We start from the raw sequence: 25,665 nt of genomic DNA, 5'->3' as shown, positions 1-25,665 counted from the left end.
ACAACGCTGGGTGCAGGCACTGAGAAATGCCTGTCCACGTCCTCAGAGCCACGTGGCAGCAGTTCCTCCAGCCCTGAGTTTAATGGGCAATGGGAAAATAAAATATTTTCCTGATAGGGATTTTGGGGAAACGCCTGTTATTTCTTGGAGATATCATGCTTTGGAGACAAGCACTGCAGGAATAAAGGATGCGTGGAGGCAGGAAGCGAGCTGGGTTTGGTACAAAGATTTGCCTTGATTCTGCTCTGTGCTGGTATCATTCAGGGGGTCACGTTTTTATTCATGTAGTATAAAAATGTGTTGTTTTCCAAATAAAGACAGTTCCTTTCTGTGCTGTAGTTAAAACACAGCTAATGGCTTTTCAGAGCAAATTATTAAACAGAGACTAAGCAAAAAATGCTGAGAGGAATGGAAAATCCTGAAGAAAACCTCAAATAAAATAAATGTAACATAGAAGGTGGTAGATAAAATCAAGAATTGGTGTTCATCTGCTAGAACAGAAAGTGAAGATCTGCTCTTTTCTGTGTTCCTTTTATCATTTTTGAATGCTTCTGAGTTTATTGAGGGTCCTCAGTAGTGAATCTGTAAAAGCAGAAACCCTACATCCTTTGTCTAGAGACAAGTTGGTAGGTAAACGGGGGGAGTAAATACCTTTAGAGCTTGTGTAGAACTTGGTGGTTAAATAATGTTTTTATTTCTTCTGAATCCAGTTGTTGCCATTCTGTTTTTCCTATTTATTCAAGCTCCATGCCAGCTAAACCTGAAAAAAGTTCCAGAAAGCAAATAACTCTTTTAAATTGTAATCCTTCCCTTCAAAGTATGCAGAAAATGTACAAAATCAACCAAACAGAAAAAAAAACCAGAAACTTGGACTTGAATTTTGATCCAGCAAGTCAGTGCTATGGGTAAGAAATTGTTCATTTCTTCTAATTAAGCTACAACTTTCCTGTTGCTACGTGTTTCCCATGTTGGGATTTTTGCTAAAGCACCAACTATTATGGGATTTCCACAAAAATCTCAGAGCTGTATCACCATCCTGTAGTGGAAAAGTGACTGCTTCTGATTCCCTGGTTGTTTTACCCCTTGGTCAGCCTGAAGTCCAGCAAACCAAAAGAAATCTTGGAGCAGAAACTGGGCTCAGTTCAGCATCCTGGCTGTTGGGTACTGCAGATCTCATTAACTAATGGTAATATTAAAGAAGCACAAAGATTACCCAGTGCATTCATTTTGGGTGAAGTTTACTATAAATTCCTGTAGCAATCACATCTGGCCCTTCAGGCTTCCCTCCGTTCTGTTGCATCTACCTGCACTTCATTTTAGTTGTGTGTTTCGATGCAGCCAAGCTCATCTCTGTTCCCATGGCTGCCTGCATTCTGATTTCGGTTTTTATCTTCAGTCCCTGCTGTAGGATGTGTCTGACAACATGGGCAGCTGGCGGCTGAGAACTCAGGATCCCTTCTTTAGCTGGAGAGCTAATGCACTTGGCATTTGCTTCCTGTTTAATGAGCGTGGCATCAGAAATAAGGAAGGAAGACATGATGATAGCAGGTTTGCCTGGAAAAATGAACTTTTTTCTTTCTGCCTTCATTTGAAATGTAAGACATGAAGGATGTCCTTCAGTCTCAGGTTTACTAGTGACTCCTGGGCTTTGAGGCAATTATTTTCCTGGTGGATTTTTATGCCCCATATTTGAAGTCCAGAAATCTCCATGGAGGGGCAGTGCTAAGCCCATTCTCTAATGGCAATTGCAGTCACTGGAACCACCCAGCAGAGGCATTGGCATCTGCTGAGGTTCACTGTAAAACTTAACAATAAATGGCTGAGAATTTGTCCCAGAGGTAGAACTGGTGACTGTTTTTATTAAAGACAACAAACAAGAACAACCTCATCCGAGACATTTTGCTTCCCCTCCTTTCTGCCATGGTGTTGTATTCCATTTCAAAAATTCTGCCAGGAGAAAAATATAATAAAGATGTAATAAAAGAATGTAAAGAGTTTAAATAAGATCAAAGGATGACCAAGTAAGCTTTGAAAAGCAAATTCAATTTTTCCCCACTGTAAAATGGTTCACAATATGTTTTGCCTTCCACTGAGCATGTAAATCACTGAAACAAGCCATGTTAGTATTCTCAAAGCAACACTGGGATGCTTGAACCATTATTCTGGATTAAAAAAAGGCACTCACTGTTTGCTGGTGTAGGATAGGTAGCTCCTGTGTTTTACATTTGCACCTTAAAAATGTAGCTATGTAAATGCAAGACCTAGATGCCATCCGTGCACCTCACACACTGCTTGCACCCGTGAGAATCACACCAGTGTGCCAATCCCACCCCAGGACTTCCTGCCTTCAGTAAGGCTGCTCTTACATGCAGTGAAAGTAAGGGAGGGGTGGCCAGGAGGAGCAGCACTTGCACCCTGTCCTATTAAATCTGGGCAGCTGTAGGGCTGTAGCCCTGAATGAGGAGCAGAGCAGCAAAGGGAAACAATCCGAATACTTTCTCTGGGGCAGGCTCCCTGCTCTGGCTCTAATCAGCAGCGGTTATTAAGACAATTGAGGTCTCAGCATTTAGCAGTGAAGCTTTTTTGTTTGAGCGTCCAGGAGCTGATAGTTTATATTAAAGTGTTCCGTGGAAAAATACTTGGAGCTCTTCTTCACCTCTGCGTTCTGTTGAGCCCTGGCTGCTGGGACCCCACGGTGCTGGGTGCTGGGCTCCCATCCTGTGGCTCCTTCTGGGAGGTGGCTTCCACCCCAGCTGCAGGACAAAGCTTCTGGATGCCCCTCACTACAAACCGGAATGTGGAAAACATTGCAAAGTGCTCCCTTATCTCTGTTTTCCCAGCGTTTTGGAGCTGGTTTGGGCAGGACAGATTAACAAAGGCAAGGCTATTTACATGAAGGCCGTGAGATTTATGAATGAAGCAGCAACAATTGGAGTTTTATCGAGCCCCAGGCTTGCAGCATGACTACTTGTCTTTCTCAAACACATTCAGTCTTTGACAGCTCTCTGAGGCCAGTGCTTGAAAAACACCTTACAGAGGGGAGCAGGATCGCTTTTTTAGGAGTGGGAAAACTGAAGCATAGGAAAGGGGAAGCATCCTGCTCAAGGTCACAGAGCAAGTTGGTGGCAGGACCAGAAATAGCACCCAGAAGTTATTAGCTTTTTCTGTATTTCCTTTCCTGTCACTGCTGTTTGCTTGGATACCGAGATAGCTGGGGTGTAAACAGAAGGTTTCCAGAGCCCAGCAGCCCTGCAGCCTGATTCATTCAGCGATGATGCAACGTGGAATCCAGATTTCTGCACCGCCTCCTGCAGCCGCTGCTGTGATGCCATGCGTGATGTCACCGTCAGGTTGAGCAGCTTTGAGACTTGCCTGAACCTGAAATGCACAGTTGCACGGGGCCTCTCTCACTGCACTTTTATTCCTTCTGCAGGGTCAGATTCCGTCTGCTAACTGGAGAAATAACTAAGCTGTGGTTTTGCTCTTAGCTCTGCACGGAGCTCTGGAGCATTGGGAGTTGGCTGTGGTTGCTGTTCTTCTCTGTGACCCACTGGTGGCTTTGTTCAGTGCTGATTTGTTTCTCCATCTGTACAGACTCACCGGCCCAAGGGGCTGCCAGGCTGCTATGCTGCCATCAGCTGTTGGGAGGCACCAGACACCTTTTCCAGCTCTGTTGGTTACTTTTGCTGGGACAGCTGCAACCAACAGGGACCAAATCTGGAGCTGTAGGGAAATGACAGGGCAGCTTCTGAGCTTCCAAGACTGCCAGGAGCAGGTCTGCAAAACTTCCTGCAAGGAGTCCTTTCCCAGGCACAGGCTTCAGACAGGTGGCAGAACTGGCATCTAATTGGGGCTGTGCCCCAACACCGAGCACCCATCATGAGTGTGTTCTGTGCTGTGCATGCCCAACTTCCAGGAAGGAGGGTGAAAAGGCCTGGGACATCCTTCCCTTCCTGTTAGAAAGCTGTTCCCACTGCTCCTTTGGTAGCTGTCTTTGGGATGTGGACGGAGATGTGGGGCATCATGCAGTGGTTGCTTGGAGTGCAGGAATTCTGTTGATACTGTCAGCATCTCAGCAGCACAAATTACTGCTAGCAGATGGCAATACACGGTTCTGTCTCTGCAATTCTCAGGAAGTACAGGATGGCTTCAGTAGGAAATGAATTATTCTCTATGCAGGATGTTTTACTAATGAACAAAATAATAGTAAGTTCTGCACATGTGTTTTGGGGTCCAGCACTCCTGTGTCTGTCCACCTTGTCTGGGAGTACAGCTGCAGATGCCATTGGATTCTTTGTGTCTGGCTTTGTTATCATCAGTAACAGAGCCTGTGTTTTAGAACAGATCTGAAACTAATGGTGATGATTTCTTTTGGCAGCAGACAGTTCATCTTCTGCCTCTCTCTGCTCTCGTTTGGTCACTGGTGGAAGCCAGAAGACAAAGTATCAGCAGGGCTGAGGCGCTGGTAATTCTGAGCTATCAGAAAAGTGCACACAAGTGTGATTCTTGCAGCCATACTTGAGACCTTTCTGCAGACCTGAAATGCCAACATCTGCCCCTGTCAGAACCATTCTTAAATTTCTTTTCGCCACCAACAGCAATGTCCAGAGTGCCCCTAAAGTTCTCGTTGTCCCTTTTGCTTATTGAATTGCACGAAGCTGAAGGAGAAGTTCAAATACTGAGAGGAGCAGGAAAATAAAACTTGAAAGGATTCCACCCCGTTGTTCGGAAGCTGTGCAGCACACAGCAGCAAGACTGAGGAAGGAGAAACGACTGCTCAAAATGTGGATGTTTCTGAATTTGTTGGTTCAGAAGTGATGGCAGAAACATCTCGAAAGCATTTTAAATGGGAACTTTCACAGCGGTTCCCTTACGGTGGGCAGCACACAGGGCAGGAGGGTGATGGCTTAGGTCCTGCTTTGGGGGACGTGGAGAGGATGAAGTGATGTGGGACTTGGCTGAGGGCAGAGGTGTTCCTTGGAGGTTTGGAATGGCACTCAGCCTCTGCTTGTTCTCTGCATCCGTGTTTGATCACTGGCTGTGACTGAACGCCCCAGTTGGACACCCCACTTTCAGAATGCAGCCCCAGGCAGGTACCGCAATACAGATTTTACAGTAACCATGATCAAGCAGAAGGGAAGAATAAATGGCTTTAAAAATATGCTCTTACTCTTACGGATCTGTAGTTATGCCTCGCTATGACACAATAATTTTCCAATGCCACTTTTTTGTTATATTTAGAAGTGCATTTTCTGTTCCTTCCCTCCCCTTTCTGCGGAACAATTGTGCAACTTTCTTTTTTTTTAATATAATACCGCATTAAAATTAGATCCAAGACTAAAAAGAGCCCTCTGTGTAGGAAGGTAGCTACCTTCCTTCCTATCACTCCCCCTGGGTCTTCCACTGGGATTTTGCTCCATTTAGATGCCGGTTCCTGAATCTTCTGCCTATGGTGAGTGAGTGTAACAGTGCTTCCTATGCTGATGTCCCTTCTGCTCTCTCCAGCAGTGAGCATGCAGAGTTCAGAGGGTGGATCAGAATCGGCAGCTTCCGTGACCCTTCATCCTTCTGCATCAGCCCAAGCTCCAGTGGTGCAGCCAGTGCCAGCCTCACAGCAGGTAACGTGTGCACAGCTGGAACGCCGTTTCCATGGAGAAGGGACCAATTCTACCAGTAGATGTATTTTAATCCAGGATCTTATTTGGGGAAAGAGTTTGTTGATCACTTTGTTGAGGCAGTGGTGAGAAACTGCTTGGAGATTGTGTTGATGGAGACCAGAGACACTTAGCTGTGTTAGCACTGCTTTTAAACCCCGGAATTTAGATTTTTATCTCAGCTACCTAAGGAACTCACTTTGTGGCTGTTTGATGTTTTCTCAGTATAATATCTTGCTGTCATTTGTTGTGTCAGTAAAAGCAGCAGAAAATGAAACTATCCTTAAAGACATCTCTAGCAGAAAAGTTACCAAGATCAAGAGAAAAAGAGAGGGGGAATGCTAAGCAGGTGTGGGTGGAGGAGTCAAAAGGAAGCCTCTTCCTTTTGTGGGTGGATCCTAACATGTTGAATTAGGGAAAGGGGAGATATTTGTGATGTATTTGCATGAATACAATGCTCTTGGAAGGTCTCCTGATAGGAGAGATGAATTAATTGATGAATGAAACCTACCTAGTACAAAACGGGAAGTGTTAAGTATCACTGTAGTTCCTTTTTGTGCCGTTTGGGGAACTGTCAGAAGAACTTTCCATCACACTTAAGGAAGCTGAAGGGATAAGAGAATGGGTGGGTGTAGCTGAGCTACACCCTTCTCTCCAACTCCCAAGTGAGCAGAAGTAGCTGCCATTGGATGCTGATGGGAAGTGACAATTAAAAATAGTGAATTGTTAGGAGCACTTTGTCCATTAGGACGTGGGCATCCACATCGTGCAACTCGGCATTTGGCCAGCCCTCCGTCTTCCTGCAGCCTTCCCAGCATTTATCCAGATGTTGTTTCTCATTTGTATGATAATGGTGTGAATGCTGGACAGTAGCATCAAGTATCTTAGGGATTATCAGTCTGTAGTGTGAATTTGACTGTGACAACGTTAACGAAGTTTAGAAAACCTGCTGGCTTTGGATCATGAAATTACCCATCCAGCCTTTCCTAGTGCTGTTGTAATGACACGGCATATTGAGTGGAACTCCATGGATTAAGGAAAACCCAGAGGAACTTGGAAGAAAGCTTGGAGCAAGAACATCCAGAGAGCCTCCCCCTCCCACCTGCAGGACAAAGGAAACGCTAGGAATGAACTACTGGCAGCAGGAGTGGTGTGAGGCTGAAGCCTGTGGTTTTGTTGATCGCTGGTCTAACTTTCAGTGTGAGAGAAGGCTCTACGAACAGGATGGCCTCATCTTACAGGTTGGGGATGATTAATTATTTTGGTTGGAAGCTGATAGGGGTAACGGGCAGATGGTGATGAATTACAGAAGTAGCTGAGTTGGGCAGCTGTGCCAAAGGAGGAGAGATGTGTCATTTGGTAAAAGCAAAGACAGAGAATGAATGAGAAGTAGGAGAAAGGAACAATTCTCAGTGAGAGTTGGAGGCAGTTGGCATTGCCAAGGTCTGACTTGAAAAAGGGCTTTTAATGTTCCTTTGGCCACAGCCTCTTTTGGAAATAAAATAGGCAAACTGATGGCAGACGTAATTGTCAGTGTCCTTATCGCTGTCTCAGCTGCAGGATCTCAAATGTATCCAGACTTGTGAAGGTCTCCATGGGGGGCTGGTGATGTAGGGACGGTGTAATTATCACATTCCTGGTAATTGTGCAGGAACAGAATTTCTGGCTGATTACTAAGGCCATGTCTGGGAGGGTATTAGAGGACTAAAATTCATAAATAGAGATATGACAGCCAGTAATTGTCAGGGTCTCTTCTAGGACTCATGCGGGATTGTTTTGCAGCTGTTTATTCTGTTGGCCCAGTTTGCTGGGTATTTTTAAAGCTTCGAGCTGCAGAGGATGACTGTCTCCTTGGAGAAGGTCCTCATCATTTTAAAATGCCATACAGATATTTGGCTCGAATGTTTCCTTTCTTACTTTCATGCCAGTATCCAAGGCTCCGTTCCCATGGGCCTCACTGAATCATTTCTTTCCATCCACATTTGTTTTTCTGGATCTGCAAGGTGCTTAGCACTCTTCAAGACATGCCCAGCCTCCAACTGAGTGCGGAGTGTAATGCAAAGAACAAGGGGGCAATGGAAAGGGCAAGGGAAAGGTAGAGGACAGTGTTCTGGAGTGAGCACTGCAGGGCAGCACAAGTCAGATTTGTGCCCTTGGTGGCACTAAAGCCACTAAAGGTGCAGAGCCATCCTAGATTTGGAAGCCATAACATCTGTAGTTTGTTGCAGGGTGTAGTTTCATATCACAGGAGGCAGAAAGTGGCTCGGTGCAGCAGGAATAAAAGAAGTAGCTTTGCAATCTTAGGAGGAAGATGTGAACACGTGAGGAACAGTTCTTGTTGTGCTGCGCCTGAACCTCCTGCTGAACTCCTCCTGTTGAATGCCTCCTGTTGAACTTTTCCTGTCAATCAGCTGCTTTCTGTTATTCTTTTATTTTCCATGGAGAAATTCAGAAATTGTGGATGTAGGTCTCCACTTCTCCCCAGTTCTGGGTGCTGAGTTCAGTCTGGTGTCACTGCAGATTACATTGGAGGGATGGGGACCACAGGGATGCCAAGTAAGGAGTTGTCCTGCCTCCCAGAAATTTTGAAAGGGAATAGCTGACTCACCTGTGTTACAGAGTGACAACAAGCTGAAATAAGTGTGTGTTAATATATCTTCTTTTTGCAGAGGGTTCTGGTGCAAGCAGCAGGCTCTGCTCCCAAAGGAGCGCAGATGCAGCAAATCTCTGTTCCCAGAGTTCAGCAGGTTCCACAACAGGTAATGTCCCCACAGGGAGACCCCACACAGGGGCTCTGTGTCAGCAGGACTGGACACTCCCCATCTCTCACGTCCCACTCTGTATTAGATTCTGTGACAAATATCTCCTTTGAAAGATCCACAGTGTTAATTAAAGAGCTGTGTGCAACCGGAGACCTGGTGAGACAGTTTTCTCCATCTCTCCCCCTCCTTCTTAGACTGGTAATACAATAAACTCTAAAGATATTTAAGGTGTAGAAAAAACCTTTAGTGCAGCAGGTGTCTTGCATACGTTTGAAGATTTGATATTTGATTTTAATTGCCATTCAGTAAACAGGACTTCTCTGTAAAAAAATTTTTAGAGGGAAAGTGTTTGGGATTATTTTTTAAGTTACACAGACAAATATACTGGCTGCATGTGGCTTCGTAGGAAGTTTGGGTGACTGAGAACCATGCAAGTGTTTTTATTTATCTGAACCTTGCCTTTTGCAGCCCTTGTTTCCTAAGAAACCAAGCATATGTGGTGCTGCCTCACGTGGACAGTGTGTCTGACTCCTTTGACTTTTTCCTCTAGCAGTTTTTTATTTGGTTGCTCAGTTCCAGAAAAACTTGACAGAGGGCAACCACATATCTCCCAGACCAACAAGAAAGTGGGCTGGGATGCAGATGGACACTGCCAACCTCTCTGAAGGAAAGGCTGCAGTGTGATCTCACCCTTATTAGTCAGCAGAGAAGCAGCCCTCAGACGTGTGTGGAGGAAACCCAGCTCCATTGTTTCCACTGCTCATGGAGCAACTACTTATTTACTAATTTTAATTTGAACTTTTAAAATAAATATGTCCCTTGGGATTCCCAAGCGTGGTAATTGGGGGTTTTATTTTTGTTGTGATTTTCTTTTTTTGTTGAAGAAAGCCTAGATGTCAAGGTAAGGTTGAAAGTTAAGGATGCAGTATGTAATTTGTGTCGCTTTTCCTAGGCAGGGACATGTCTCTAACTCAGGCTTATGATGCTTGTTTTAGGTGCAATCCGTGCAGCACGTCTATCCATCCCAGGTCCAGTATGTGGAAGGAGAAGCTGTTTATACCAATGGAACCATGTAAGAGTCTTTTACTCTGTTCACCACTCCACGCTGGGTCTAAGCAGTTTGGTCCTGCCAGGTTTCTCCTAGTCCAGCACTGCTCCTGGCACTGCCTGCCATTCTAAGGTGGAAGGGAAAGAACTTTTCTGCATGCTGCATTGTGTGTGTGGGTGCTAGGCTTTAGGCAGAGATGTTGTCCTCATGGAAGGAGTGTTCTCTAGCGAGTCCTGCTCTCCCTGGTATGAAATGATCCGGTATTTTCCTCTCCCCAGTCCTCAGCAGTGGAGAGCTGGGGCAGGCTTAGGAACCAAAGAATGATTTCTATAGGGAGAAAGGGGCTTTGTAAGATTTCCTCTTGCCTCTCTGTACTGGGACCCTCTTTGTGCCCCTGCTTGGGTCTTGCTGCCCACTCTCTCAGCTCTCAGCCTCCACATTTAGGCTGAGACAGCTGCAAAGTGGTCTCAGGGCTCTGTGTGCAGGCACACTGCTTGGATAGGCTGTGGGTGCAGGTCTTTGCTTCAGGGCTTCGCAGGACAGATTAACGATGTCAGAAGTGACTTTTATGGCAGAGTTCAATTTCACTGAAGCAAATCCCTCTGACAATGGAGTCGAGGCCTTTTTTACAGCACGGCGCACGGTGCAGAAGCCATTGTCTGACAGATTAGCTCTGTAAGCTCCTCTCCACATCCTAACCCTGTTGTTCCTTCGACAGACGAGCCGCCTACTCCTACAACACCGAAGCTCAGATTTACGCCCCTAGCAGCGCAGCTTCCTATTTCGAACCGCAGGGAGGTGGAGCTCAGGTGACTACAGCGGCATCCTCTCCTACAGCCATTCCCTCTCACAACATGGTGGGCATCACCATGGACATTGGGGGAAGTCCGATCCTCTCCAGCTCGGGAGCCTATCTCATTCATGGGGGGATGGAAAACACTAGACATTCTCTGTCACATACTTCACGCTCCTCTCCAGCAACGGTATGTAGCCCTGCAGATGTTGTAGCTCAGGGGCCCGGAATTGTTCCAAGGGAACTGAAAGCCTGCAGAAAATAAATTCTCCTATCATTATCACCGTGTATATGTCTGTATAACGTGTCATGCAAGTGCAAGGAAGAGAATAGACACTGGTGTACTGCACGGATACGTACCCCAGAGTTTGGGATGTCTCTTACTGGCAGGCAGAAGCTTGTCAAATGTTTTGAGCTGATCATTCATACGCTGAAATTATGCAGCAGGAGATAAGAGTTATGTTCCCAGAGTTTGGGGTTTTTTCTTTCCCCAAGCAAAATGTTTTGGTTTTCCAATTCAAAAGAATTGTCTATGTTAACATTTTTTAATAACATCTGAACACGAGGCTTATCCCAAAGTAAAGCAATACATATTTTTAATTATAAAGAGACCTGAAAAGTCCATTACTAACACAGTGAATAATTACTGCAAAAGATATGTCAAGCTGATTTCTCCAAATCCTCAATGACTGAAAAGCTTTCATATATCTCCTACACCACTGTGTATTCTGCCTTTGCCATATGTTACAGAAAATGTATTTTAGGGATAATGCTGCTCTTACCCAAACGTGTAAAGCTCTAATATTGTTTAATTGTGTCTTTCCAACAGAGGTGCCAGGTTTAGAAGCATAACTGTACAACTATGTGGGACTATGAGAGATAGCTTAACCTAAAGCAGCCTTCCTGTGGCTACAAGCTGTCAAAGTTTTATCTGAGAATCCACAAAGTCTTAGTAGCAACTGTTGCCAAGATTTGGTTGGAGTTTGTGTTCTGGGACAGTATTCACCTTCCTTTTCACCTGACCTTGGTGTGTGTGTATACATTTCTGTGTAAGTGTGATTATAAACATAGGTGCAATTGAGTGTATGTGGCTGGGTTTTAAAACATTAAAGACACTCTTAGGGTGAAAAATGGGAGCTGCTGGCTACTGAGTTCTCTTGAATCTCTGGCCAACAAGGCTCCCTTTTCTTGTCCCACAGCATTTTAAAACACAGACTTAAAAGATTTTGGATTGTTGTGCCTTGATTTGTTGCCTTTATCCCACAGTGAATGTGTTCTGCCTTAGGTAGAAATACCTGTCAGTGGGGAACAGTCTTTAGCTCAGGGTGAAGGAGAAAATGTGGTGACAAGTGTAGGAATAAGGGGCAGATTCACTGGATGAGCAGATTTCTTTTGTGAGAGTTGTCCATGTGTTTTAATTACTCAGAGTTAAGAACCAGCACTGGAACTTCCTCTGATTTTGCTCATGCTTGTTATTTTGAGGGAAGTAGCAGCTGATCCTGTCACCTGCGTGGGACTGCATCTTGCAGAGCTGCACAACATTGCTTTTTTTTCTTTATTTCCATGGCGATGGACGCAGTGTAAAAAGCCCAAGTGTGATGTGTCAGTACAAACATCTCATGAACAGATTCATTTTGTAGCTGTCTATCACGTGAGATAAGCTGTTCAGAAAAAAAAAAGAATAATTTAGGAAGTGACCTTTATGAAAATGCATCTGAAAGAAAAGTCACTCTGTTGCATGTAGGAATGAACTTTCAGAAGTGTTTGTGGCTCTTGTGGATAAGCTTAAGAGTGCTAACTAATGAATGATGCTTGTGTGGAAGGTGCTGTAGAGATGTGTCCATCTGTGGCTTTCAGTTCTTTCAGCACAGACCAGAGCTGCAGGGAGATAAGGTAGATCTCCCAGGGCCATTCAGAGCCATGACAGATGCTTTTAATTTCACACAGTAATGGGCGGACAAATAGTGGAAGGCAAGGGCAGTATCAAGATAATGTCACTGGGTAATAACATTTTTATTTGCAGTGTTTTGCTTAAACAGAGAATAGGGAAGCCTGGTATTGCAATATAACAAATGCAGTTTTGGGGCAGTATTAAGAACTTAACTGTGGAGAGAACACAATTACAGCTCGTGCAAATGTAGGCAAGGAAGAAATGTTTGCATGTGGTCTCAGGTGTGCAGTGTGAAAGGTTTGGGTGTCAACACAGCCAAGGAACAGGGAATCGTGAGGGCTTGGAGGATGCTGACTGTGGCAGAGCCAAAACAGACCTCAGAGGGAAAACCAAGGAGAGTATCTTCAAATGGGAGTGAGATGGGAACAAGGGATCACAATTAGCGATGAAAGAAGAGCAGAGCTGCCTCGGGAGGTTGAGAGATGTTTGGCAAAGCGTGTATGCACACTAAAATAAACTCTTCAAATATTAAAAAGAAAAAACCCAGCATCCTCCAAATCTGCTGGAATGAAGATGATCTTCTCCCAGTGGGCTGAATCAAAGCATCACATAGTTCTGTTTGGTGTCTGTACTGCCAGAGCACTATTAATCTTCATCTAAATTAAACTGGGCCAAGTGGGGAAATCCCTGAGATCTGCTGTAGGTAGGTCCTCAGAACTGTCTTCCTTCTGGTCCCAGTAACTCAATCTTTACCCAATGCACTCCAGTCCTTTCTTGGGCAGGTTTTGCTTGTCCAGCAGTTAGTGAGCAGTAGCTGAGAGGTGCTGCTGGTCTGTACAGCCATGGTAGCAAAATGAATGACTGACTGTAAAGCAGCTTGTCTTCTACCTGCTGCACCACTCCAGGCAGCTCCCTTTTTTTTTCCAAACAATTGCAGTTTTTTTCCTGTATCCTGGTTTGGTATAGAGAGCAGAACAGCTCTCCTTTAATGAGCTGATGACATTTCATCAGGGCACATGGTGCTTTTTGACTTCATAGTCAAGAAATTTAGCACCTATTCTCATAGGGCAGCTATTGAACTGTTCTTTTTATCAAAAAGCTCTCCTTCATAAAGGACTGCTTAAAAATTTTCAGTCTTTTTTTTTGTTTTTTTTTCCTGCAGATGTCAGGTGGCTGTTTGGATTGGACACTTACCAAAATGCCAAAAGGACAAGTGGTGCTTCTGTGCTTGCATAAGAGACATTGCTCAACAGGCACTGCCCTGCTCAGCTGGCTCTGCCCCTGAACAGAGGAAGGAAATGGTGTCTCCCTCTCACACTTTGACTCATTTCCTGAAGGCTGCATCAGCAATCAATCTGTGCTGATGGGTTTTGGTTCCTCATGGTGCATCAGGGCATGCAAGTTCTCTCAAAATCCAGTGAACCATATGCTTGGGCTGACCCTTTTTTGAATTCAGTGATAACTTACTGAGAGGTGCCACAGTGATGTTTCTTTGGGGCAGAAACCGAGGAATTTGTGCTGGAGGTTTTTGGACAGTGTTGCATTCAGACATGGATATGGCAAAACCTGGACATTTTTTTACTGAATTGAGCTTCAGATGTTAGACCTCACTTCTCTGATAGAGCCTGGTTTTGTACCTGGCTGGTTTTTTTTCCACCCTTGTCCTTGCAATGCTAGGAATCAGTGCAAACTTGAGTATAGGGAGCTAGCTGTATGCAAATGAGGCCATAAGCTGACTGATCATCATGCAGATGTGATGCTTTTTGGATGCACCTCCAGATACATGCATGACCATGCATGTTAGATGGTGATAGATGCCAAACTTGATAAGAGAGAGGTGCTGGTTGCAAGTTCTACAGCATGCTGCCTTATCCTGCCTGCTCTAACAGGTCACAGGTAAAGGGTTTGGAAAGCGTTTACTGGATACAGAAGGAACGGACAGAAAACTGCCAGTCCCTCAACCTGAGCTGCTTCTTCATCCTTCCACATTTGCAGAAACCTTGTGCTCAGGAGCAGAGAGCTCTGGACCAGCAGCATTCTGCTAAGTAGTTTGTCAGAGATTGCCAAGGGAGCCCCAGCAGCAACACAAGGAGGGTCTGGAAGGGGGTCTCAGCACAGGGCAGCAGCAAGAGCTAGGCTGGGAGCAGAAGAGAAGGTAGGAGTGGGTAGAGGAAAGCAAGGGGTCTGTTCAGAAGCCAGGATGTATTGCTGTTCTCCCAGTTGCAGAAGCTCTGAGATCAGAGGAAATGAGTACAATAGCAGTCTGCATAATAGCAAAGATGCATTCCATTTCAGCTTGCACACTCCTTGTATCAGCCCTCCTGGTGCCTCTGTTTTATTTCAGTGCTTTTAGTTCTTTGTCAAAATTTTAAGAAGTAATAAGTTCATTAATCCCAGTTTTCCATGCAAGATCTGAGTACGATGCACCTCCTCTTGTACCAGTGTCCTTTGATTTGCTGCAGTACATCTGTATGGGGGTGTTTTGGTCAAGGCATGAAAGGGAGAGAAGGAAAACTGCTTCCCCTTTATAACGGGCAGTGCATGTGGTGGAAGAGCAAATATCCCCATGTCTCACTCTGTCAGCCTAACAGGGACTCTTGCTGTGTTGTTAGTTTGCATGCCATACAATAACGTCTTTGCAGCTTCATCCCATAAGGACTGTGCCTCATCTACTTGCTCTTTTCACAAGCCTGTTGATATAAAGCATAAATCATTCAATTATTAATAAGGGTAAAATCCTGGCTGTTGCTAACTATCTGATTTCCTTTCTTTTTCTTTTTTCCTTTTTTTTTTTTCCCTGTGCACATTTTCTTTAGCTTGAAATGGCGATTGAAAACCTACAAAAAAATGAAGGGATTACATCACACAAAAGCAGTTTGCTCAACAGCCATGTAAGTTGCAATCGGAATTTACAACCTCTTTCCTGCTTTGGTAGAAGCATTATTTGTAGCTGTTTGGTGTATTCAAGAGCACAAAGCACTCAAAGCAGCCCATGATTCAGCTGTGCTGCCCAAAGCAGCCCATTCCCAAGAAACAAGAATTGATGCAAAAACTGCCATGATGTTAATGTTTGCTTATGAGAAACTCTAGATTGTGTTAACTGCCTCTACCCTGTATTTATTTATTTCTTCTACCTTGCAATGGAAATTGCTGGCAATTAGATAAACACATTTGAGGAAGTTCTTTCCTTTTGGTGAAATTGGAAGATGGCTGCAAAATAACTTGCAATTCTACTGCAATAACTTGGAGTGAATCATGACAAATATCCCCTAGATTCCAAATACCAAAAGCCTGCTCCTGTAAATACTTCACTGCCTCTTTCTGTGCCTCAGGAAGACCATTGCTGTTACGATGCTATGCTAAATCCATTTGCTAGGCCTCTCTGTTCTTGCTATGCCAATAACTTCCCTGCTTTGTGTGAAGTTCCTGCTGTCCTACTGGGCCTACTCAGGGTCTTCTGCATCACGGTTTATGGCTTCCATGCAGTAATGCTTAACAGCAAGCACGTGCTTGTGTGTGTCAGATTTGAGGAGCCTAATTCAAGTCCTACTGAAGTCACTGGATTTGCCTTGACTTCATTGTGGTTTGGGTTAGGCTGAAGCATGTTCTGCTCTGATAACTCACAGTGCACTGAGTGGTACTTCCTTATTCTAACAAATTTAGTCTTGCTTTGTATTTGGAGGCAGAAATGTTGTCACTCTTGAGTAGGTTTGACCTTTTCACCATACCTAAATAGGCAGAGAAAATTAGAGGAACTTTCAAATGAATGTTCTGATACCTTAAGCTGATTCCAAACTTCAAGCCTGGGCTCCTGGGTGAGCTCAGTTCTTATTTCAGGTGCTAGAAATAGAAGGGTCCTTGCTGTAGCTGGGAAAATGCACAGCTGTGGAATCAGGCTTTGATCAGAGCAGCATTGCACATCCTTCTTGCTCCAGGTTGCAGCCACACTTCTGCACCTCAGCCACAGAGGTTTGATGAAGGGTAATGTCCTGCAGAATTGTTCTTGTTCATTGCAGCACAGACAGGGGCAGAGTGGAGCGGGGTGGGGGACGGAGGAGAGTGGTTCTGAAGGAGGTTTGGAAAAAGCAGAAAAAGAACAGAGCAAGGAAAGTGAAGATAGAACAGAGATTTCATCTGACTGCAGGTCATGTGGAATGGAGGTGGGGCCAGACCCAGCCTCCCAGCAGTGCCACCTCACTTCTTTCTTGCAGGACAAGACATAGCATAAGGTCTGTGCCCACATCACTGCTCAGTGTTTGAGTCTCCTGGCTCAGTCCCAACCATTCTGCACTGTGAGGCTGTGTCCATGTACACGTAGAAGCAATAGGGAGGCAGCAGTGCTGCAGTGCCTGCAGGAAATGCAATGTGCTGCAGGACCAGGTTGGGTCATTTCCTCTCAGAGCTCCAGGAAGCTCAGTGAAGCTGCCTGGAAAAACCTCTGCCTGTTATGGAGGTCTTCAGGACCTTCCTGTGCAGTTAGCCCCAGGCTGTGGCTGAGTGTCTGCATGTGTCCCCTGGTCCATGCTGGATGATAATGTTTTCTGTTACGTGAGATATTTCAATTCCTACCTTCTGTGCTTACTGTGAAGACAGGCAATGGCGTATCTCAGCTGCCTGCTTGAATGTTGTCAGGCTCGCCAGTGTGAATCAGAAAGCAAAACAGAAGGGAACTGTGATTTGTCAGGGCTGAAAGGAAAATAGGAGCTTGACATGGGGGACAGAAATCAAAACAGAGCTCACAGCCCCGAGCAGTGGTGGCATCACAAGCCAAGGTGGTAGCAAAATGCAATCCTTTAACCTGACAAATGTTCCTCTGCTGGAAGACCTGGTACCCAAGGGAAGCTTTGAGGTGATGCTAATTGCACCATTAGTTCTGGTTTAATTGCATTTGTTCTTAAGGTTGAAGAATTTTTCATCGGGTGTTCTGCCTCTCCTTTTAAACTGCACTTTTTGCAAATTTGTAAATTCTTAGGATAATGGTTTATTTTATGGCCATCAGCAGATTTTTCATGTCAGGGTTTTTTTTTAAAGGAAAACAAAACATATCTCAATCAAGAGGGGTTTTTTTTACATATCTCAATTCATACAAAGTCCACACCATAAGGAGCCACTCCTGATAACCGAAATTATCCTTGAAAACTCTGAGAAGTTACTTAAGTGCACTTGAAATATCGAGTGTAGAAGCCAAAGCGAATGGTCGCACCAGTGAGAAGTGATGCTTTATTGAAATTATGTCCATCAAATACATTCCTGAAAAGCTCTGCTCACAAGTGCGCTCCGCAGTCTCTGGATCAGAGCATTTTATTCTCTGGCAGTGAGGAGCTTGCAGATGATGCAGAGGGAGGAAAGTGATGGTTTTCCAAGAAAACTTTTGAAGAAAAAGTAGATTTTGCTGACATCTGATTGTGGAAGGCTGTGGGGATGCCCCAGCTTCGAGTGAAGCTCCCGCGTGTGCCCCACAGCTGTGTGTCCTCATGGCTTTGTTCAGTTCCACAACTGGTTGTATAACAAAACCTTCAAACCTGGAGTTCTTTTTACACAGCGTCTCTTCTCCCACCCTCAGATCCCTCCTTGAATCAAGGGCTGTGTTAAAGGGTTGTTTTTTTACATCAAAACAGACCCTCGATAGAAATAAAGTGGAAGTCAAAATTAAATGGAAATGTTCCTCTGCGGTGCTTGTAGCACAAACAGCAGCATGCAGCTGCACTGAGATTTTACTGGGGCCTGATCAGAACACAAACAGAAGTGAAACCGTGGTGTATTTGGTCATTGTCACACCAGAGCCCAGTGTCAAAAAGTACACAGAATAGAGAATGCAAACAGGGAGAATCTTGAATGTTCTTATTTTCAGTGCCCAGTGCGTTGTTGGTAACGCAGGAAGAGCACAAATCATCCTTTGAAAATTATTTATATCCTCAACATTCCTTTTTTGAGTTCTTTTGTGCATTTTGCATCAAATTCCAATTCAGCAGTGGGAGTTTGTCTTGTGAAATCCACAGTGTTTGAAGGAATGTTAAAAAACACTGCAAGTGTTGGAAGATGGAGGGGATGTTGTAGGATTGGAGTGAAAATCTCTGGAGTCAAGTTGAAATGACTGCTTTTTTAAGGCATGGAATTGGGGCAGGTTTAGAAGAGTAGAAATAACCAATCCATAGTCATTATCTTCCATTGGATAAATAAAAGGTAAAGAAAACAAAACAAAAAAAAAGCAGGACGTATTAATCATTAAATATAGGGGATGGGCCAAAATAAGCACAGGTGTGGACTGAAGAGAGACAGAACTGCTGCTGGTTCTTCATGTCCTGAGTGCTGGGGAGTGCTTTTGTTAGAGGCAGCTGTAAGGGAAGGGTTGATCGGAGCCTCGGGTCTGCAGTGGCCTTTTGGGGACTGCCACCACATCTCCTGCTGCAGACAGGGGCAGGGAGGCCAGCAGCAGTCACTGCCTCGTAGGTTTGTAGGGTTTGGACTCCAGAAAGTTCATTTTCTGTGCAATGCAGTGCGAGTGGATGGAGGTTTGAAGGGGGCAGGCAGGTGGCTCTTGAAAAGCAGGCTGGGGAGCTGAGCAGCAGGTTTGTCTTCTTCCTGCTGTGGCATTCTGTGCCCTGCTCCAAAGCCCACCGCTGCTGATGGGACCTGATGATCCTTATGGGTTCCAACTCAGAGTATTCTGTGATTCTATGATCTGAACGTCTGCGTGGGATGGGTCAAACCCAATAACAGAACTCATTTTAAATGTGTTTCTTCATTGGATTCAGCTTCGTTGGCGTAGCAGAAGTTGAAATGTCAGTATGTGGATGATAACCACACAGCGTGCATCTGTAGGTGCTGGTAGCTTATGGCTCAGAAGCATTTGTATGAGAGCAGAGTTGGGTGGGAAATGCAGAAACTGAAAACGACTGAATTGAGTGAGGTGTCAGAAATGTCACTGCACAATGCAGGTTGTGTTCTCCCAGTTATTGACATAAAACTCAAGCAGTGTAGTGGTGAATTGGGACCCTCAAGTTTCACCAAGGGAAAATGACAGAAAACAGGCAGTTATTGAAGTCTGAGTGAGGAGGGTTGAAGCATAGGCCAGCTTGTACCTCCATGTGCGTGGTTGAATCCCACTGGTTTCTAAGGTTGTGCTTAAGTACAGTATGTTCTTGACTTCTTTGTTGTAAGGAGGTAATGGGGTGAACATTTCAACCTCCAGAAGTTGGCTTTGTTTAGCCACTAATGAGCTGCAAATGCAGCTGCATCTGGTGGAGCTGTGCCACCTTTATATGGATGTATGTGCAGAGGTCTGGACGTAGAAAGCGTTGATCCCAGATAGCCCCAATGTCAGTGAAAGGACTCCTGCCAACGCTATTGATTTTAATCCATTTGTACATTTAGTTACTTCAAAAATCCCCTTACTGTAACACAACACTTACTGATACTGAATTTGTCATTTAGCCAATTAAAGGAGATTGGATTTTTGACTTTTTTGTGTTCTAATTCCCATGCTGCCATTTTCACCCTTTCGGACCATCTGGATACAAATACTTTCTATTTAATTGCAAACTCTAATCAACAGAAATTTCAGAAGAAGTTCAAGCAACAATTTTTGGGAAATAATGGGCGAAACACCTCAGATTTCTAAGGTTGGGTGGTGAACTATTTATTGTTAGGGGAACAGCTGCAGACATGCCAATCTTCAAATGAATGAAGTCTTTGCTTCTCTGAAATTTATTCATCCAAGGCAGAATTTAATGTCTTCATTCTTGGCAGACAGCTCTATCTTGGTCCCACAGGAATTTATCCAAATGCAAGATGGACACTGAGATGGCAGGATCAGCAAAACCTGATGGGGATTTTGTTTTGTTGTTAGCTTTGGACCGGGGATCCTTCTACTCTTATAACGATGTTGCTGGCATAATTATCACTTCTACAAATTAACCACACAGTGTTAAGTTCTCTTGAATGTCAGATATTGCTGCTGACATGAAGCGCTGCCATTGGTTTTTGTAGCCCATTCCAGCCCTCTTTAGACTTTCACGTGTTCTTTATTTATGTCTCCATGCCTAAAGCTCCAGTGGTTGTTGGACAACTACGAGACAGCGGAAGGTGTGAGCCTGCCCCGGAGCTCTCTCTACAACCACTACCTGAGGCACTGCCAGGAGCACAAGCTGGACCCAGTGAACGCTGCTTCCTTTGGAAAACTGATCCGGTCGGTGTTCATGGGGCTGAGGACTCGCCGCCTGGGAACCAGGTTGGTGGGGAGCTGGGGCTGGAGGTGGTGGGAGAAGCTTCCCAGATCCGGATGATTTTCAAAGTCCTTTCCAGTCTAAACTGAGACAGGGGAGGTTTAGGTTGGATATGAGGAGGAAATTTTTCACCCAGAGGGTGGTGAGGCACTGGCACAGGTTGCCCAAGGAGGCTGTGGATGCCCCAGCCCTGCAGGCATTCAAGGCCAGGCTGGATGTGGCTCTGGGCAGCCTGGGCTGCTGGTTGGTGACCTGCACACAGCAGGGGGTTGGAACTGGATGGGCATTGTGGGCCTTTGCAACCCAGGCCATTCCATGATGCTAAGCCATGCCATGATTCTGTGGCACGCTGTCCTGTGGGTGAGCTGGGGATGCTCTCAGTGTACACTCAGTGGCAAGGTGCAGGCAAGCAAGAGATAGATGCTGGCTGGGCCATCAAAGTGCAAAGTGACAGCTCCCAAGCTCAGCTGCATCTCGCCTCCCCCCACCACTGTGCATGGCTGTGGGTGCTGTACAGCTCCTTGCATCAGGGATTAATTAAAAGCAAGTATTTTGTAGAGCCACTAATTTCAGGGGCTGTAGTTTGTTCTCAAGAGCAAAGCATGTGGCCTCATGTTTTGCAGAAAAAAGGAGCATTGCACTGTTCTTGTGGGATCTGCAACTCCTCTCACACACGTAGAAAATCTACCAAATGTAACTTGGCAGGCACGGGTCTTTCTTCTGAGATGTATAGAAACAACCAAACATTATGCTGTAGGAAAAAGAATTGCTATGCTAAATCACAGGACTAATTTCCACATGTTGTGAGGCAAAGCTCTTTCTGAACGGGAATCAGCAGGGTGAGAATGTTGATTTCAGACATGTTCTGGGTTTCTGGTGACAGCACCTCATCCTGAATTCAATCTAAGCCCGTTTCTCAAGGAATCCAAGGACATTTTATTTAAACCCAGGCTGCTTTTCATCCCACTGTTTTCTCTTGATCACCATCACTGCTGTCAGCTGTGGGATCCAGCGTTCTGCTGCAGAGTTCCTTCTGGATCCAGGAAGGTTCTCCATCAGCAGTGGGAACAGATCCCAGACCCCTGATGCAGACAAGGTGTTCAGACATCCCTGGAGATATGGAGATGCCTTATTTCTGAAATTCACAAAGAAGGAGGCTGAATCTTCTTAACAAATTTTTGTTTTAGAATATCACAGACCCATGTGATGTAACAAGAAAGGTGAAACTTAAGGGAGAACACTTGCAGTAATGGCACGTGTGTCCTTCAGGGGAGCATCCATGCACAGCCTGTCCAGCTGACATTGCACTTTACTTCAGCTTCTAATTTTAAAAAACCAGTGAATACACTGGAGAAGCAGTGACTGCTCTGGTTGTATAACTTTCTATAATCAAAGACAAGCTTGGATATTCCAGAGTAGAACAAAACCAGATGTGCCTGCAGCATTCACACAGCTGGAATGGGGAGGTAGCAGTCGCAGGAAGAGCGGGGGAGAGTTTGGATTTCTGAAGATGGGTTCCAATGTAAGAACTCTGAAGTCATTTCTTCAGAGGACAAAAATTCTTTAATCCTACCAAGGGAGGAAAAATTCAAAGTCCCGACAGCTGCTCTAGAATCCTTCTGCTTTGTGACCTGAAAGATGATTGGACTTGAGAATAGAAAGGCTCAGAAAATGGAATTTCTGATTGATGGCAGTGTTCTGATATTTCAGAATTTATTTTCACCATGGAAGACTGAAATTAAAAAAAAAAGTCAGAATATTTTATTTCAATGTATGATAATGCTGCTTGGTTGACATGTCGTTATTTACGAAGGCTTAAAATTATCTAATAGCTCTTACATTCTTTTGTAAAAAGAAGGAAATAGATGTAATAAGGGAACTGATGTCCAGTTCTTAAACTTATTTTTATATCTATCTCCTGTGATATAAATGCTAAGTATTCACCAGGTGTTCTTTTGGTCTGTGATGTTCTGAATTCCGTCACCAAAAGGTTTCTGTTAACCTTGAAAACTTTGTAATTAAGACAGAAACAAAAAAAGCAACAAACTTGATATTCAAGATGTGCAAGCTTGAAAGGCTACAGTACACCTCCATACATATGGAAATAGCTGTCTACCACCTTACTCATTCATTTGCATTATCAATGCATTTATTGTTTAATTTGCAGGCACTTAGAATCACTTAAGGTTTGATTGGAGCATGCTTCACACCTGAGCACGTATAAACCCTACATTATGGTGACAAAGACTGAACAGTTCTGCTGTCTCCCTTAAATAAAAGCAGCTGAAAATGGAAAAGAGAGAATTCCCACAAGATAAAAAGCGTTCTGGATAGCAGCTTAATTCTGCAACAGATACTTCTCTTAAATTTCTCTTTGGGAGACATCACTGGATTTAAGGTGCCTTCAGACACTGCCATACTGAAGCACTAAGCTGTAATTTTAAGCAATGAGAGCACATTGGAGACCCCACTGCAGAGGAAAAATCCTGGTTTGGTAGGAAAACTTGAATGGAGACATTTGTCCAATGTGATGGGTGGGAAGGCCTCTTCCTGAGGAGCATCACAGCAGCTTTGCAAAGGAGAAGGAAATCCAGCCTCTTTTTCTTGCAGAAAGCTTTCAGATCTTACAAAACAGCAAAAATGAGCAATTCCCAAGGCCAAAAGCAGATCAAAGTCTCTTAACTGTTGCTGTTAAAGTGCAGACACCAGAGAGGTGGCTTTCTTATCATAGCTGGCCATTCAGTCGGGCTTGTTTTCATCCAACTCTAGATGAAGATAAAAGTTTAGTTTCGATATAAAAGCAAATTCTTTAGCTCTAATCAAAGTGCAAAGCGTCCCTTGAGGTCTCTGTCATTGTTTAACAATGCTTTGTACTTTAACACTTGTCAGTTCTCCCCCGTTGCTGTTGGCTGCTTGGAACAAACCTTGCCAGATTTCACATGTGGACGTCGCTGAACTTTGTGACATGTGGTGATGAATTTTAGAGGAGCTGATGGCATTCATGAGGTCAGCGTTCAGACAGCGTTGGCAGCAAACACGTGTGCACTGTAAGGGCTGGTGTGGATTGTCAAAACAAGCCTGAGAGTCAATAGCAGGGCTGTGAGGTTGCTCCCATTGACTAGCTGGCACTGAGCAATTTTAATGCTGCTACTTGCAGGGGAAACTCCAAATACCATTACTATGGGATCCGGCTGAAGCCAGAGTCTCCGCTGAACCGCTTGCAGGAGGACACACAGTACATGGCCATGAGGCAGCAGCCCATCCACCAGAAGCAAAGGTAGGTGCTCCCGGCCCCGTGGCACCCACTGCTGTGCCCCAGAGCTGCCGTGGGGTCCTCCCCAAGAATGGGGCTGCCAGGTTCTGCCTGGTCTGAGCAGCAGAAGGCTCAAGGAGAAATTCTGGCTTGCCAAGCTGCATTTATCCACTGTTCTGTTTGCCAGTGGCTTGAGTTCAGCCTGCTGCTACAGAACTCACTGCAGAATATACCACTCCTCCCTGTATCCCCTGGCTCAATAGCTGAGGACCTCAGCTCTGCAGCTGTTTGTCCTGATCACAGGAAGGGGTTGTGGGCTTGCATTGGTTTGTTTCTTGGGTTTGGGTTTTTGGGTTGTTTGGACTTGGGACAATGCAAGTTAAAGTGCTGTGGTTAGTCTTGTGTCTGAGCAGTTTTGCGTGCCGAGGAATTTGGGATTGTCTCCTGGAAGCACTGACATTTCTGGCTCATGCTACAGTAAAGAAAGAGCAGAAGAATTCGTTTCTTGTGCTCCTGAAAAGAAAGCAAATGCAAAAGTCACCTCCAGAGTCTGCAAATCTGTACCCTGGCATCCACACCAGCTCTGCTTCTCATTTTCTTTTCTTTTTTTTTTATGTCCACCTTGGGCAAATTTCTTAACCCATTTAACTTTCTCCTGGGGAGAAGATTCGGGGAGAAGATCCAAAGGAGATTCTCATTCGCCACCTCGAGCAGGTGATAGAAATAGTCAGCCTTCCAAACGCTGGCTTTGGATGTAACCTCTGTTATTATATGATGTAACTTCTTAATTAAGTGCTCTACAGCATCATGGGTTTGTAGGTGTCCCCATCTCTCACAGCATGACCGTGTTGCATGTGATGTGTTTGCTTGTGTGTGTGTAACAGCAGGGCATTCTCTGACCCTAGGTACAGACCAGCTCAGAAGATGGATGGCGTGGCAGAAGCCGGTTCCAACAGCAGCCTGCACACAACCCCTGAGCAATCAGTTGCTGCTCAAAGTCAGCACCACCAGCAGTTCATAGGTGAGCAGACTGCTTTTGTGGATTTGATGTCGCGCTCCTGGGCTGATCACCTTAGAGGAAGGAAGGCTCTGTCCAGCAAACCCTGCCTGCTCTGGATTTCTTCTTTTCTAAGAAATCTATATTCTAGTACACTCTTGTAATGTCACATTTGCTGTGTTGCTCCTGTACCCACAGGAAACTTCATCCTAGTGCCACTGGCTCTCAGTTCCTAGGTATGCTTTTAACTCAGTCAAGTTGGATGGAAGAGTAGAGCTCTCCAAGCCACACTATTCTGAAGAGCTTTGTAGAACAGGGGGAGTGAAGCCGTTCTGTTTGTTGCCCTACACTGCAGCCTCCTGATGAGACAGGTTCTCTGCTTTTACTGGTCATGGATCTACGTGTTTCCATACTCTCCAGTAGATAAAAAATCCCAGCCCAGCTCCAAGCATTCTCTGAGATGCAATTACTCCTGATATGCCTGATATCCAGTTATATTGTCTGTTGTACTCTCAAGATTACAAAAGGATGTTTTTCAGGCCTTGGAGAAAATCTAATGGGAAGCACATTACACGAGGACAATGTATTCTTGTTACTTTTATTACAAAGAGAAGGAAAACATTCTCCTTTACATGCTGGACATATGGACTGCAGTTGTTTACTTTTTGCCCATTATAACAGCAGGAATCAGGGAAGCACTCGTTTATCAGCCTCATTTCAACAGTTTCACCCCCAATTAAAATGTGAAAGATAGCAACCAGAGACAGAAGCATCTCATGTGTGTCTGTAGTCTGCATAACTGAGTGCTTCTAATTTTTACCAACTTCCCCATCTTCTTTTCCCTAGATGTAACCCACGTCTTTCCCGAGTTCCCAGCCCCTGATCTGGGTAACGTCCTCTTACAAGAAGGGGTCACCATGAATGATGTGAAAACTCTTCAGCTTCTTTACAGGAGGCACTGCGAGGTGATGACTTTGAATATTTTTAATTGATTAACAGATCAATTAAATGACACGGGACATAATTCATGTACACCTCTTTC

At 44.8% G+C, this 25,665-nt stretch overlaps 1 protein-coding gene across 7 annotated transcripts in view; it reads left to right on the top strand.

The window, feature by feature from the left end:
* The window catches only part of RFX2 (regulatory factor X2), a 55,023-nt gene that overhangs the window by 20,640 nt on the left and 8,718 nt on the right, over positions 1–25,665 (top strand). For 2 of the 7 annotated variants that reach the window (XM_052702654.1, XM_052702653.1), the window contains exons 1-10: positions 1,416–1,548; positions 5,506–5,618; positions 8,324–8,413; positions 9,412–9,488; positions 10,183–10,447; positions 14,965–15,039; positions 20,197–20,378; positions 23,531–23,650; positions 24,532–24,647; positions 25,470–25,588. In XM_052702654.1, coding sequence (XP_052558614.1) covers positions 1,476–1,548; positions 5,506–5,618; positions 8,324–8,413; positions 9,412–9,488; positions 10,183–10,447; positions 14,965–15,039; positions 20,197–20,378; positions 23,531–23,650; positions 24,532–24,647; positions 25,470–25,588 — 1,230 coding nt within the window. In that variant the 5' untranslated portion in view covers positions 1,416–1,475. Of the gene's footprint in view, positions 1–1,415; positions 1,549–5,505; positions 5,619–8,323; positions 8,414–9,411; positions 9,489–10,182; positions 10,448–14,964; positions 15,040–20,196; positions 20,379–23,530; positions 23,651–24,531; positions 24,648–25,469; positions 25,589–25,665 lie in introns of those variants that run through there. The other 5 variants (XM_052702659.1, XM_052702655.1, XM_052702657.1 and 2 more) reach the window with 4 other exon arrangements.

Source organism: Tympanuchus pallidicinctus, unplaced genomic scaffold, assembly GCF_026119805.1.
Source record: "Tympanuchus pallidicinctus isolate F22 unplaced genomic scaffold, pur_lepc_1.0 scaffold46, whole genome shotgun sequence".
Taxonomy (NCBI): Eukaryota; Metazoa; Chordata; class Aves; order Galliformes; family Phasianidae; genus Tympanuchus; species Tympanuchus pallidicinctus.
This window is presented reverse-complemented; position numbering and strand designations above follow the sequence as displayed.